This window comes from Peromyscus californicus, unplaced genomic scaffold (assembly GCF_007827085.1).
Source record: "Peromyscus californicus insignis strain IS unplaced genomic scaffold, ASM782708v3 Scaffold_17__1_contigs__length_78620276, whole genome shotgun sequence".
Classification (NCBI taxonomy): Eukaryota; Metazoa; Chordata; class Mammalia; order Rodentia; family Cricetidae; genus Peromyscus; species Peromyscus californicus.
In genome coordinates, this window is record NW_026294469.1 from 53,602,161 (window position 1) to 53,616,702 (window position 14,542).

The 14,542-nt window shown below is 44.1% G+C and overlaps 1 protein-coding gene across 4 annotated transcripts in view; it reads left to right on the forward strand.

Annotated features, from left to right (window-relative positions):
• The window catches only part of Nedd4l (NEDD4 like E3 ubiquitin protein ligase), a 344,790-nt gene that overhangs the window by 182,481 nt on the left and 147,767 nt on the right, over positions 1-14,542 (forward strand). For all 4 annotated transcript variants that reach the window (XM_052742322.1, XM_052742323.1, XM_052742326.1 and 1 more), the window contains one exon: positions 14,189-14,270. In XM_052742322.1, the coding sequence (XP_052598282.1) occupies positions 14,189-14,270 (82 nt within the window). The remainder of the gene's footprint in view (positions 1-14,188; positions 14,271-14,542) is intronic.

A 14,542-nucleotide genomic window follows, 5' to 3' on the forward strand; every position in this document is an offset into this window, starting at 1 on the left:
GATTAACTGGTATTTTACTACAGTGTATAATCTTCCCTTTACATACTCCATTTCTTACATTATGTGGCTTGTGGAGGATCAGGAGTGTGCCCACTCAGAGGAGACCCAGTTCATGCCTTTGGATCATTGATGGATGATTCAGTATTGCTGTCAGGTGCTGTCCTACTTGATAGAAAGCAGGACCACATGGCCTGCAGCATTCCAAAATACTGTTTGCTCCCAAATGACACTGTGGGAAGAAAGGACATGTCTCTAGTGATGCTTGCTGCTCCCACATATAACACAAACTTGACAGAAGTGTTGTCCATGTTTAGTAATATCTCATTCCATGTCAGCTCAGCAGAAACTGGAGGTTCATTACTTTCCCAGCTCTTGGCCTTTATTGAGAGTTGGTTTTGTGCGTGAGAGCATCTACATCTGGACTGAGGTTCCTCCATCTTTCTTCTGAAAAGGGATGGAAAACAGCATAGAAAGCGGCACTGAGAACGTAGCCTGGGGGCCGGTGCTCTTCACATGAGCCCCTCTTCAACTTTTAAAATGACAACCAATCGTCTAATCCCAGTTTCTGGAACGAACTGTCATTTTGTTGTCTCCCTGATTGAGGCTTCAAACAGTGGTGTTTCCCTGGGGCTTTTCCTTTTCACTGTCTGGTCATGTCTGTAGAGGTGAGGAGAGAAGGCCCAAAATACACCTAAACCAATGAACTTGGCTGAGTGCGCAGAAAGCTTGGAGAATGTTAACCTGACACCATTGGAGAACAAGGCTTTTTGGCAAATGGACTAAGCTAGATGCTCCGCTTACTGTCTGTTAGAAAGTCTAAAGCACGGAGCAAAGTAAAAGAAGGAACCCACATTCTAGTTGTTAAATACAGTAGAGGTTTGACGTCGGCTATTAGGGGAGAGAACTATGTTTTATTTCCTGTACACTCTTGGGTTTTTCTGTGATTTTGTCCTGTGACTGAGCTCTTTCTTCTTGAGGGTTCCATGGGCAGGGAGAAGTAGATGTATCCATAAAACACGGTCATCTGTCTCGTGGAAAACTTGCAATGCTCAAGCATATATATTTATGAGAGAGAATCTGAATGAAACTACAGTACCTATTAATGGCTATGTAGAGTCTACACTAGGTTCTGGAGAAGCCTTTCAACATCCTCTCCCACCTAACACAGTAATTTAAGGGACGATTTTAAAAAATCTGAATGCCTCTCAGATTTCTATGAGATTTAACAAAGGCCCAAACCAAGACCCAACTATTCTTTAGATGAGTTGGGTACAGTGAGCAATTCCCAGTGGATGTCCAGCCTTGTAGATGTGGCAAGGGATGCTGGTGCTCATGCTGGTGCAGGTTAATCAAGACTTTTAGTGCAAATGAATGCTGAGTTCATGTCTTCTGTGAGCCTCTTTCTTGATAGTATATGGGCCCAAATTTAAATGTGAGTACTCACCATATATTAACCGCCTAAATGGGAAAATACGTACCCTAGATACCCATCTCTTTAGAAGTGGGGGATTTCCTATGATCTAGCCCCTTTTCTGTTGATTACAGTACAGTCACTTTTTCCTCTCTCCAGTTCTGTTTTGAGCTTGCCACAGCACTCAAAATAATGGAGTGCTGAAGTGGTGGAGGTTTGTTTGCCTGTTAACAGACTTGAAGATAAAAACTACTAAAAGAGGACCTAACAAATGGTCTTTCTGAGAGGTGAGGAGCTGCTTTTGACTCTTTGAAATACTAGAATTTCAGGGGTGGTTTTGAGTTCAGAGCAGGCTGAGTGTGATTGGCACGGTAGCATTAGAAGCACATTCAATGTCCTACAACTTCATACAGGTCCTCATTCCCTTATCTGAAGTTTCAAAGGCTGTTAAAGTCCCAAAGACCAAAGTCAGTGTGTCAGAAACTTTTGAGAGGAAAAACCTATGAACAGACATGGAAGTGTTTCCAGCCTCCGTGTATAGCACTCAACTTACATTTTTGTGTATGTATATAGCTGTACAGGTAATTAACATTTGACTATGAGCCCTTTCCCAGCCTCTACTGGAGATTTTCAGTGATAACTCTGAGTTACCAAATGAGCAAAAGGCATTCTGTAAGCTGTTTGTCCCTGTCAGCTTCCTGTAAAGGCGGCTTTCGTGAATACTGCTCTGCTAACGCTGCTATTGCAAGGCACCAGGGCTGGCTGCCTGCCCAAAGGTATTTACCGCCTGACTGTCCTGGAAGCCACCTGTCTGGAGGTATGAGCAGGGCCCTCTATGACTCCTTCCTGCTTTCTGGCTGCAGGTGACAAGTCAGCAGCACTTTGTGTCCCTGGCCTATAGGTGCGGCCTCCCTGTCACCAGATCATCTCTGTGTCTCTCCTCTGTGCATGTCAGTTTCTCCTTTTCATAAGGACAAGGTCACATGGGTCACCAAAGGTGCTTCGGGACAGGGTGACTCTTTCCACCTTAATTAAAGGAGTTTTCCTCCCTGGTTAGTTAATAAAGGCTGAATTCCTCCCAAGCAGTTCTGCCCTTTAGAACATGCCCTCTTTAGGGATTTGACACAGTTGAGTGTGGACTCTGCTTTGGCATTAAGTCCAGTATGCCCGCTCAGCATACTCTCCCTCTCAACGGGAGGTTGAGGTTAGCTTGGGACCTTCCATGTAAGATTGATTGTAAGAGAATAACTCATTGGCGAATCTTTTTCCACACTTGATTTTAGCACAGTTCTTTTTTTTTTTTTTAATGTGTGTTTCATGCTACTTTATTAATCAGGAATGGACAGGGTTACTTTGGAAAAGCAATGTATAGTAAACTAACCAGCATGTATCATTGAGTGTTTAGTTTATGAAGTTTTACTCGGTGTGATTTGTTTTTTTCTAATCAGGAAGGAAGTGGATGAGCAGGTCTGCTAACTCCACATCCCACCAGACTCCCATAACAAACTGACTGATGGGGCTCAGAGCTCAGTGTTCCTCCTCTTGTTTTCTTTAGGATGGAGTTCTTGGAGAACACTTACTGTCGCAAGGCGCTCCTAACTGTTCTAGCTCTCGACCGATAATTTGTTTTTGTTTTGTTTTTATTTTTAACTGGGCGGGTCCTGACTTGCCTTTCCTAGACACACACTCCCCTCCCACCTCCACCTCACTGAGATACACACACACAGTGATGGCTGGTCAATTATTATTACAGGTAGTTCTTGTAGGCTGCCCTTCTGGTGACCCTAGTAAAATGTGTATAACATCAGATGACCGGGGGAAGGCCACCCAGAGGCGAGTCCTCACTCTCCACTAGAGATGAGGCTGTCTCTATTTCCTTCTCAGTCTCCCATCCTCCACACAGTAAAATGAGCTCTCTGTACTGGAACCTGCAAAGAGGGCAAAATGGAGTCATGATAGGTCCCAGAGTGGTCTGCTCTTATGAGCCAGCTGTCAGAAGCGCATACTCTGAGGTGTTCTGAATTGGAAGATTCAGGTTGAGGTCTAGAAATCTGTAGGTTAATAAACCCCCTGGGACAGCGGTTTTCAACCTGTGGGTTGCAACACCTTTGAGGGTTGGATGACCCTTCCACAGGGGTCGCCTACAGCCATAATTTGCATTATGATTAATAACAGTAGCAAATTTACAGTTAATGAAATAGCAACAAATAATTCTATGGTTTGGGGTCACCACAACATGAGGAGCTGTATTAAAGGGTCACAGCATGAGGAAGGTTGAGAACCACCGCTCTAAGTGATTCTTAGGGCTGTCCAGTGTGAGACTCCTTGCGTCAGGAATTCCTCAGCAACCAGACTTCCTCGGTCACCTCAATTGCTGCTAGTTCATGTGGATCTATATTGCCACTTTGTGTCTTCTAAGTGTGTGTGTAACAGAGGACTTGTGTACATCCAGAACTGCTGTGAGCTGTCTCCGGAGTGGATATCAACTTTCTAAGGAAAGCATTAGTGAAGCTTGGAAGTAGAGGGTTTGGAGAAAGACAGAAGGTGGGGGGAACAACAGATTCCTTCCATGGGAAAAAATCTAATCTCACTGTTGTCACAATTTTCTGTAGGATTCATATTCTTTGTGACACGAGATTACTGGTGTGACAACTTTGCGTGTGTGACATACAGGTTGGCTTCTGTTTCCTAGTTAGTCAACACCAGCAAACTTCCTTATTTTAGAGTAGAAAATACTGCTGGAATAGAAAATTGCCCTGGTTTTCAAAGAACTTCTTGGAGGTAGTAATTTAGCATTAGAGATAACAGAAGTGGTTAGGACCCTAGCCTAGGCTTCTCTGGCATCCAGGGGGCCGCAGGGAAAGAACATGGCTGTCCTCTCTGATGACAGCTCGTGTGATGTCACCTTCTCACCGCAGGACAGTTTCTATGGCACTTACTGAAGACGGAACATGAAGAGCCAGTTCCCCCACAGCACTTGAGGAGCGGGCACAGCAAGAGAGTTCTATCTTCGCAGAATCGTTTCTATTCTCAGAAACCCATTTCTTTTTTGGTATCTCTGAGTGGATTATTTCTGCGTCTCACTTCCATTAGGCAGTAGGTTTGCCTGAAGTCGCTAAAACCTCTTAGAACGTTCTCATGTTGTTTGCGAGGATGCGACCATGCTCACACACTCCACAGTTACGTTTGTTGTTTTTTTTTTTTTTTTTTTTTTTTCTATAAACTTACCCTTTCAAAGTCTTGTCTAATCAGTTCGGAAGTTTTACATTTTCCCTCACAGGTTAACAGGTGTTAATTGCGCCCACCCTTAATTTTGTGTGGAAAATAGTACTTTTGCTCTCTTTGACAGAGTCGGTTTTTGGAACCCCTAAAGCGATAATAAAGGCAGTGCTGTGTGTTGACATGGTAATTAACCAGGAGCATGAGACCCACAGAGAGATGCTGACGGATGATGAAGCCTGCTGCACTGATGTCTTTAACAGACACTAAGAAGTGGGCCTTTTTACTCAACCTGTTTGCGTACCTTTCTTAAAGGCCCTTTCAGGCTTTTTGTCCCATTTTTGTTGTCTGTTTGTCTGGGGTTGTTGTTGCTCATTTGCCTGTTTCTTGAGACAGCGTCACTCTATGGAGCCCTGGCTGTCCTGGAACTTGCTGTGTAAACCAGGCTGGCCCTTGCCTTCCCAGTGCTGTTCACCACCATGCCCACTTAGACTTTACTTCTTGGTCTTAATGATGTAAATTTCTTATTCCTTTGATACACACATGGTGCGTGCGTGTGTGTGTGTGTGTGTGTGTGTGTGTGTGTGTGTGTGTGTGTGTGTGTAGGTTGTGGGGTGGTTTCTCCATAAGCTAGAGGAGGGCGTCAGATCCCCTGGAACCGGAGTTACAGGCAGTTGTGAGCCGTCTGACTTGAGTACTGAGAGCCAAACTCAGTCCTCTGGAAGAAGAGCAAATACCATCAGCCATTGAGCTATCTCTCCAGCCTTCCCCCCCACCCCACCCCCGCCCCGTCCACTGCCACCCGCCCCCACACACACACACAGTGTTTTAACTTTAAGTTTTATAGTTGCTGCCGTGTAGGCGAAGGCACCACATGCAGCTTGACCATACGTTGGTCTTCCTAGGTAGTGGCAACTTAGAAGACAGCACAGCAAGGTAACACTCTTTATGGAGTTGGATGTGTTTCTACAGTAGAGTTGTGTTTCCTTCTGCAGTGGTGATAATAGAGCGTGTTTCAGCCTTGAAGCCAAGAACAAGTGACTGTCCACCTCCTTCCTGGTGTAATTCTAATGGCCATATACAGTATTTTGTGAACGCATGTATATGGAGCACTTTGTTAAGTGTGTGTTTATTTGCGTGGTTTATAATTGTCTCCATCGTATTTTAAATCTTTTTCCGCGTGTTTTCTTTGTTTTAAAGATTGACTTATTTTTATTTTACATGCATGGGTATTTTGCCTCCATCTGTGTCTGTGTACCTTGTGTGTGCAGTGCTCACAGAAGCTGGAAGAGGGCGTCAAATCCTCTAGAACTGGAGTTACAGATGGTTGTGAGCATGCTGGAAAAGTGAACCCAAGTCTTCTACAAGAGCAGCAAATGCTCTTGACTGCTGAACCATGTGTCCAGCCCCTTAGGACTGTTTTTAATCTTTGGCTTTCTTGGGTAGTACTGTGGGAGATGGCACCTCACACTCAGATATACACTGGGCAAAATTTGGGTTTGGGAAGGAGAATGAAGTTCAGCATCTGGCCTCACGTTTCTTCTCTTCATCTTTAGGCATGCTAGATCATGTTTTTTGAAATTGTGAGGATTAGTGATGGTGTAGGCCTGTGCATACTCGTGTATGTGTGTGTATGTGTGCGCACGCGCGCACACACACACGTGCATGCGTTTAAAACTACTGTTTATAACTTTTTCCTGCAGACTCAGTATGCATGTGTGTGCTTGTATGTACGTATCTCGCTCATCTGGCTTCTCCCAGGAAGGGGACAGTGTCTGCTTCTGTTTACCTCTGTCTCCTTACCTCCACTGTGGTATCCACCACAGGCCCTTGCATATGCTGAGCACTAAGTGTCTCTTTGGAATAATTTCCAAAAACAGCTAAGCTTTTGTCTCTGCTGAGGGCCTCATGATTAGTTGTCTCTCTTTAGCTCCATTCATGTGTTAAAAAAAAAATTCTTAACAACAACAACAAAAAGAAATTCTAACATGGTGAGTGGCTTCTGATAGAGGCGGCTATGCAGTCCCATTTCGTTTGACAAAAGCGGCAAACAGTAGCTCCCAGGTGCAGCTTTCTCGTTCAGCTGCTTTCCTGGACGGTGTTGACCTTGCAGAGGATGAGTGGATATTGGTCTTGGTCGAGTTCCCCCTAATAAGCACTCCTAACACTGATATGCTCGTGAGCCACCTCATATCCCGACAGTTGGAACGAGAGGGGTCTGTGCATTTGATAGACTGCCGCATGTGCAGGGGCCTCTGGCTCTCAGGAGTTTTTTCATGACCCAGGTTCGGGACCCCCAAGTGACTTACTGTAGATGGCAAGATTGGTGATAGGGAGGCAGTCACAACCAGGGGTTTCAGGACGGTGACTAGGAAGGGTCTGGAATGCACTCAATCACTACTTGCTCCAAACAACAAAATTGTACCCAGAGTTTTATTTTGGTGTTTTGAGGGCATCTTCACAGTTTATGCCCAAGGCATAAAGTTTTGATATCCCAGCCGGGCGGTGGTGGTGCACGCCTTTAATCCCAGCACTCGGGAAGCAGAGCCAGGTGGATCTTTGTGAGTTCGAGGCCAGCCTGGTCTACAGAGCAAGATCCAGGAAAGGCGCAAAGCTACACAGAGAAACCCTGTCTCGAAAAACCAAAAAAAAAAAAAAAAAAAAAAAAAAGTTTTGATATCCCTTTACATCTGCTTAGGAACAGTATGGGAATGACTGTAATCTGACCCACTCTTCTCATGTTTGTTAAAATCGTGTGTAAGAGTCACGTACTGCCAGTGTTGGTGGCAAGAGGCAAATTTCAATACATACTTCACCTCTGTTTGCTCAGTCCCAAGGACTGGCATGTGGGCAGCATTCTTTCAGAGTCCCTCGTGGTGTGTATTGAAGGAGGCTGTTTCCTAAGTTTAAAGGAAGTGTGAGGGCTGCTTGGGTAAGGGAGGTCTCGGGTCACTGGAGCGTGCCCTACCTGAGCCATATGTCCAACTGCACGTGGCATTTTCATGACATTTTCTGCACATGTAAAAGTGACAGGCACTTTCTCACAACAGTAAATTTAGGAAAACAACAAAAACAACCAGAAAGAAAGAAAGAAATATAATAAACCACATGCCTAGTATCTAAAGTGAATGATTATTAACATTCTTGTTAGTTTTTTTTCTCAATTACTTACATGGTTTTTTTAAATTAGGCACGTTTTTAGATCATGCTTAATCCTTAATGTTATGTTTTCTCTCATTTTAAAGTATCTTTGAAAATATGGTTCTAATTGCTTATAATATTCTGGTTTCATGATTATAACAATTTATTTAATCACTTCTCTAACTGGGTGGAATGTGCTTCTGATATTTTCTTATTCTATATGAAGCCATAATGAGCATCTGGGGTATATATTTGCTGATATCTCGGTGCCTTTGGGATCAGTCACCAGGGGTAGCTTTGAATCCAAGGGCACCGGCTCTTTGAATGCTCTTGGTACTTCCGCCATGCTCGGCTCCAGGAAACTTGCAATAATTGGTCTCTCCGGTAGCAGAGCATTAAAATGTTTCTATCTAAAAGCGTGTTAGCTTTCTTCAGGCTTACACGACTTGTTATAAAAATGTGTGCGTTCTGTTTATTGTCACGCTTTCTAGGTATTTTCCCTTACTTCGAAGTGTTTTCTAAGTGTGATTTCCTTATTGAGGCTCTAAGTAAGTGTGTAACACTGATGGGAAGCACGAGAAAGAACGAGAAAGGGGCTTTTCGGTGGCACCATCTGGGATGGCTAAGTCCTGGTGTGCCAGGGAGTAAAAATAAACGTGACACGTGGCACCGTGGAGCCTACTGTGGTCAGTAGCACTCTGTGCTTTGTTAGGAGGGGACAAAGTTGCGCCCTTTTTACAGGTGTCCACGGTAGCATCCAGAACCTTCCTTTCCCAGGGAGGAATGTTAACTTCCTTCAAGTTACGGATCATTTTCAGGGTCCTGATACTCAAACATGACGGGAGAAACCCCTTCCTAGCTGGCAGGCAAGGTGGTAACTTGGAACCCTGTCTTCCACTCTGGATGTAATTTGTCTTGAACATGTGGCCCATGAAACATGTCAGCCCCTGCCTGCCCTGCCCTGCCCTGCCTCGCCCCCTGGGAAATATGTGGTTCTCGGTGAGGATTATTTATTCTGATAAAAATGAGTAAATAGCAGGTGGGGAAGAGTGCATGCAGCTCTCTGTGAGTGAGTGGAGCTGTCGAGTAATACCCCACCAGCGACGTGCCATGACTAAATGTCCTTGTTCAGAGAGTCCTGGAAGACTGAGCAACAGGGTAAACCCAGGCAGGCCAGGATTCAGTTCTCTGTGAGGAGTGATCTCATAAACAGGGTCTTTGCCTCTGGTGAGGGTAGCGAAGATGAGATCCCAAGAAAGATTTGCATTTCTTAATTATTTAAATCCAGTCGAGGTCTGGGCAGATCCAAAGGCCCTCTCCTTGATGTAATCAACACATTGGCACAAGAGCTGATCTCTTAGTGCCGAGGCTTAGAATTCCGTGTTGAGCTTGAGAGAGATGACTGTTGAAAAGCCCTTCTTCAGGAAGTCTGACAAAATCAGAATAGACTGTGAGCGAGGTCTTTGATGTGCCTTCTCGTGAGTGAACAGAAGTCCTTTTTGGTGACATCTGGTGGTTCCTGGTGGCTCTGTTCTCCATCTCATCATCCCTGTCGGCTCATCATTGGTTTTTTGTAGCTCCTTGTGTGTCTCACGCCTGTAAGGTAAAGTGATTTTACCCTCCTGATTTTTGCCTCAGGTGTCTTCTCTTGTACACAGATGAAATCAGCAAACGGCTTTGAGCCACTCAGCTGTTCACTTCTTGACCTTGTATGTTATCTCTGCAAAATAAGGAAGCACCTAACATCCTTCTAGGTGGTACATTTTGTTGTCTTCCCAACCTAGACATTTGGCTTTAGGGTTCAGTCTGAAATTTCAGGCGTCTTAAAATTGCATTAAATCATTGGGGTTCTCTGGTGACAGTCCTGGCTTTCCTTATTTGACACTTCCTAACAAACTTACCACAGCGGCATCCCTGTGGGACAGGGAGCAGAAAGTATCCCTGTAACTAGAACCCGCGCATTCCAGGCTGACCTCGAACTTGCTATGTAGGCAAGGATGATCTTGAACTCCTGATTCTCTTGCCTCCATGCTCTTGACTGCTTGGTAAGATCACAGATGTGCGCTAACCACACCCAGTTTATACAGTGTTGGGGATCAAATGGAGGGCTTTGTGCACACTAGACAAGCATTCTACCGTCAGAGCTCGTCCCTACCTCCTTCCTTCCTTCTGACCTTTGAGACCTCTCTGCTGAGACCATTCTCAGTCCCGGTGGTGAAGCCTCCCCAGTACCTCCTGCCTTACACCTTGTCAAAGACCTGCTCACAGATGCGTATTAAGCAACCTCCCTGTGAAGACCGTGATGCGGCTACACACATTCCTTGGGCACTCGTATTGGTTAAGCACTGTACTCATCTCAGTCTTCCCAGCAGCTTCCTTATAAAGTACTGCTGTAATCCCTAGTGCATACATGGTAGGATTAGGGTACAGAGAAGTTCTGTGAGTTCCTCAGGATTATCCAGCAACAGTAGGGGGGCCAAGGTTGAAGCCCCAGAAGGGATGCCTGCCTCTTCACAGTGTGAATCCACGTTGTCTGCTGTCTGTGAGCTCTTCAGATTGCAGCCAAGCCAGGCCTTTGAAAACCCAACCCCCCAGCTCAGACCCATCACCAGCTTTTGCCTTAGATCCTTCTGCCTGGAATCCCTTCCCCCTTATCTTGGCCTGTACCCCTTCAGATTCCTCTCTGGCAGTGGTACCCAGTTGAATGCATGCATGGTTATCTCCTGGGACAGTCAGTCAATGGAGACTCACAGTTCTAAGGTAAAGCAAGGCTCCCAGATTCTAAGTGACCTTGTCTTATATGAGGTCAGAGACAAGAACCTGGGTTCTTGGCCAACTAACTTGGTCATAGTCATCATTTTATTTCTCTTTGCGCCAGGCAGGTGGAGCAGAGACAGGGCCTTCTGTGTCTGAGGTTTATCTCCCCACATGGCATGGAATATGGGAATATGCACATAGTGACCACATAGGTGGTTTGAAGCCTAGTACCAATTTGTTGGCTCCTTAGAAGGGGCTAAAAAGGAGGGAGAGTATAGTTTGCCTTTTGTCAATGAAATAGAAAGCTTCCCCGGGGGAAGGAACATCTAGCCCGATCAGCCCACCTTGTTTCAAAGATTTGTAGAATACTACTCCTCTTCCAGTTCACAGGGGCCTGCAGGGCTCGAGCTGCTTACAGAGTTCTATTGCTAACCCTGAGCTGTACTAAGATCAGACACCAGAGCAGTAACTAGGAACCGGGAATGGGTTGTTTTGAATATGATGGCTAGCCTGAGCATCTCACCCAGGTGCCTGTGGGTATGAATAACAAGGAAGTATGGAATACCTGTCGAGCTGTGGTTGGCACACCCAGTTCAAACTATGTGGCAGATCACTGTCAACTCTGTCAACAGTCAGCACATGTGGGAAATAGAAGCAGCTAGTGAGCCCCAAATGTCTCCTAAGAGAGCAAGGAAAAATTAGTATTTACAGCAGCCGTTGTGTCGGGGCATATGTACTGTTGGGCACTGTACTGACTCTCAGTGATGTTCTGTGGTTTCTTGATAACCCTGTGAGGTAGGAATTGTCATCCCTCCTCATTCATGAGTAGCCCCAGGTTGAGTGTGGCTAAGCCCCAGCAGAAAGGGAAGGGATACACCAGAGCCATATAGACCAGATACTGTTTTCCTAGCCTTGGAATTGCACCACACTCACCTTTAGCTTGCTCCAGCCCTTTGGCCTTTGGCTCTTTTGAGGCTGAATTGTGCACCTGGAAGTTCCTTGGTCCATATTTCATAGGGTCTATTATACCTTGAGCACTCCAGTCAGTACGTGTACAGGCATACTTTCCTTCCTCATGACAGCTGGAAGACACTGTCCCATCATCAGAGACCTCACCCACAAAGCCAAACTGGGTGTGTCATTTATAAGTTATTCAGGGGCTATGCCCCGAGGTAAATCAATCACCGGGGGAAGAATATGGATGTTTTATTAAGGTGAGGCTTAGCTACTTGCTGGTTGTAGTTACATAGTAGCCAGCAATTCTGATAGCAGCAGGACATAAAAATCTAAAAACACAGCAGAGTATATGGTATTTTGTGTAATTCCAGGGTTACGTGTGAGAGATTACACTCTTCTATGCTACACCAGAAGCCTGTTCTCAAGACTGAAATCAGACATCAGGGGCTTTCAAAGCAGTAGATTGGTAGCTTGAAAAGAAAGGAAATCAAGTCTACTGCTGGAAAATGCTCTTTTTAAATACCACTTAGAACATTGGTTTTCCAAGCATGGTTCCTGCATCAAGTGCCTCTGCATCTTGGGAATTTTCTAGAAATGTAACTTCTGGAGTCTCCCCTTAGGCTATCTGAGTTTGCTTTGGGCCATGGGGCCCAGCAATCTATATTTTAACAACCCTCTCCTCTCAGAGAGTTGGATAGGCTAAAGCTAACGAGCATTACTGACCAGAAAGGCAAATTTGGCCCACGCCTCAGACCAGAAACCTCCAAGAGAAGGTGTTCTTGGGGCCCTGTGCATGTGGTAGGTGATGGCTCTTGGTGGCTGTTTTTCTGAAGCTGTGTCCTGCTAAGAAGTGGATTTATCTAGTTAAATGTTCCTTCCACAAGGCAAGCTTTATATTTTATGAACAAAGATAAGGTTAATGAGTGTATCTTTTTCTGTATACTGATATCCTACAGACCTTTGATTTTGTGTGTGTTGGGAGTTGGCGGGGGATGTATGTGTAGGTGGGTGTGCGGGTTTGTGGATGCAGTTATCCCCTTCGGATGTGTATAGAGACCAGAGGACCACATGGCCTTCCTCAGTTGGTTCTTGGTTTTTATTAGTAGTATTATGATATAATACTGTTAATAGTATTAATAATATGTATCATTATTATGAGGAAGAGGATGATGATGATGATGACGACGATGATTTGGTTAAGCTGGCTGGCCAGTGAGCTGGGAAAGGCCGGTCTCTGCCATCCAGATGTGCCTCCATCCTCAACTTCTATTTGGGCGCTGGAGATCCGAACTCAGGTCCTCACACTTGCAGAGCAAGGTCTTTCTCCACCGAAGCGTCTCCCAGACCTGTGTTTGGTGTGTTGGGTCTCGACTACAATCTTTTTGCTGCTAGTCTTTTATGAAGGGTTCATGACACATACTTAATGAGGATACCAAATAGGAAGTAATGTACTCTTAGCATCTCAAAGTATTTTCTGTAATCTTGGGGAATGCTCTGGAAGTTGTAAAATTGTTGTTGGGATGACTCTGTTGTGTGTATTTGGGGGGGGGGTTGTCTTTCTAAGACAGGGTCTCTCCATTCTCAGGCCTCCGACTTCTTATAAATTCTAAGGTTTTGTTAGTATGCCACTCTGGCCAGCTGAATAACATCTCTCTCAAGTTGGCTTGAAACTGGCACAATAGAGTGATAGAAATAAATTAGCAGATATAGAAAATTAAATAAGCAAACCAGGAAGGTGAATATATAAGAGAATGTCTGAGAACATGTGTGTTTTCTGGGCTCTGGAGAGGAGCAGATAAGAAATACCTCCATACAGGTCATCTTTTTCTGCATGTGCGCGTGCGTAGAGTCATCTCTCTCCTTCCACCCTTCTGTGGGTACCAGGGATTGAACTCAGGTCCTTATACTCACACTTTATACAGGGACTTTACCTGCTGAGCCATCTGACTGTCCCCACCCCAGTTTTTCAAGAATGAAAACTTGACTAGTTTTGAGCATTTGGGTTAGAAACACTAGAGAATCTGAGTAGATTGGCACTCTGAGTAGATTGTCTGCAGTAGGTACACTTTTTAATACATTCCTGCTGGCAGATGCCAGCTTCTCAAGGTAAAGGCTTATAGGATATACAAGGACTTGTAGTCAGGAAAATGAAATTTTCATTGAGATTTTTTTTCAAGTATCTACCTTTGGGTGACATTGAATTTTTAGGCATCTGTGTTTAGTTTTGAAGTGTTGGTTGATTTTATCTGTCACGATTTAGGTGAATAATCATTGTTTTACCTCCACTAGGAGAAAAATATTTTACCTGCATGACAGAAATGAGAATATGAATTAGGTTTTTTATTTGTGGAAACAAATAAAATAATAATCTCTCTGAAAATATTAATAATATGATTACATTAATCCGAATAATCTCTCTGAAAAACTATCAAAAGTCTGAAAGCAATAACAGCTTTAATTGTTTTGGGTTGATTATTGGAAAGATCACCTTTAAAGTTAAAATGCTGGTTTCTTTGTGTGTTATTTAATTTGGGCTCTTTGACAGGACCATTTATCAAAATATGCTACTTGATGTATGGACGTACACATGAGCTGGGGTGTTGCCCGGTGTTTGCATTCTCATTCCATTTTGTGCTTTTGTTTGCTTGCTTGTTCTTAATGAAAAAGCTATAGTACCACTAAATCTGAGCTATTGCCTTGCAGTGACCCGTATGTGAAGCTGTCCTTGTATGTAGCGGATGAGAATAGAGAACTTGCTTTGGTTCAGACAAAGACAATTAAAAAGGTAGGTTCAAACTTTTATGAAATTCAGATAAGTCATAATTTAACCCAATTACCTTTTATATTTTGGCTTTGTAGAAGTTTATGTTTTAAGAATAAGATAGCAATATTTTTATTTTAAGTGTCTCTTATTGCATCTAAAAATTGCCCATAGTCCAAAACTTTTCCGTGTTTTACCTGAGTTATCTGTATGAAGTTTTTTTTTTCCCCCTTACAACACATACAACCAAACAAATAAATTATTCTGGTTAACTTAATGTTTTTCATAAAGAAATT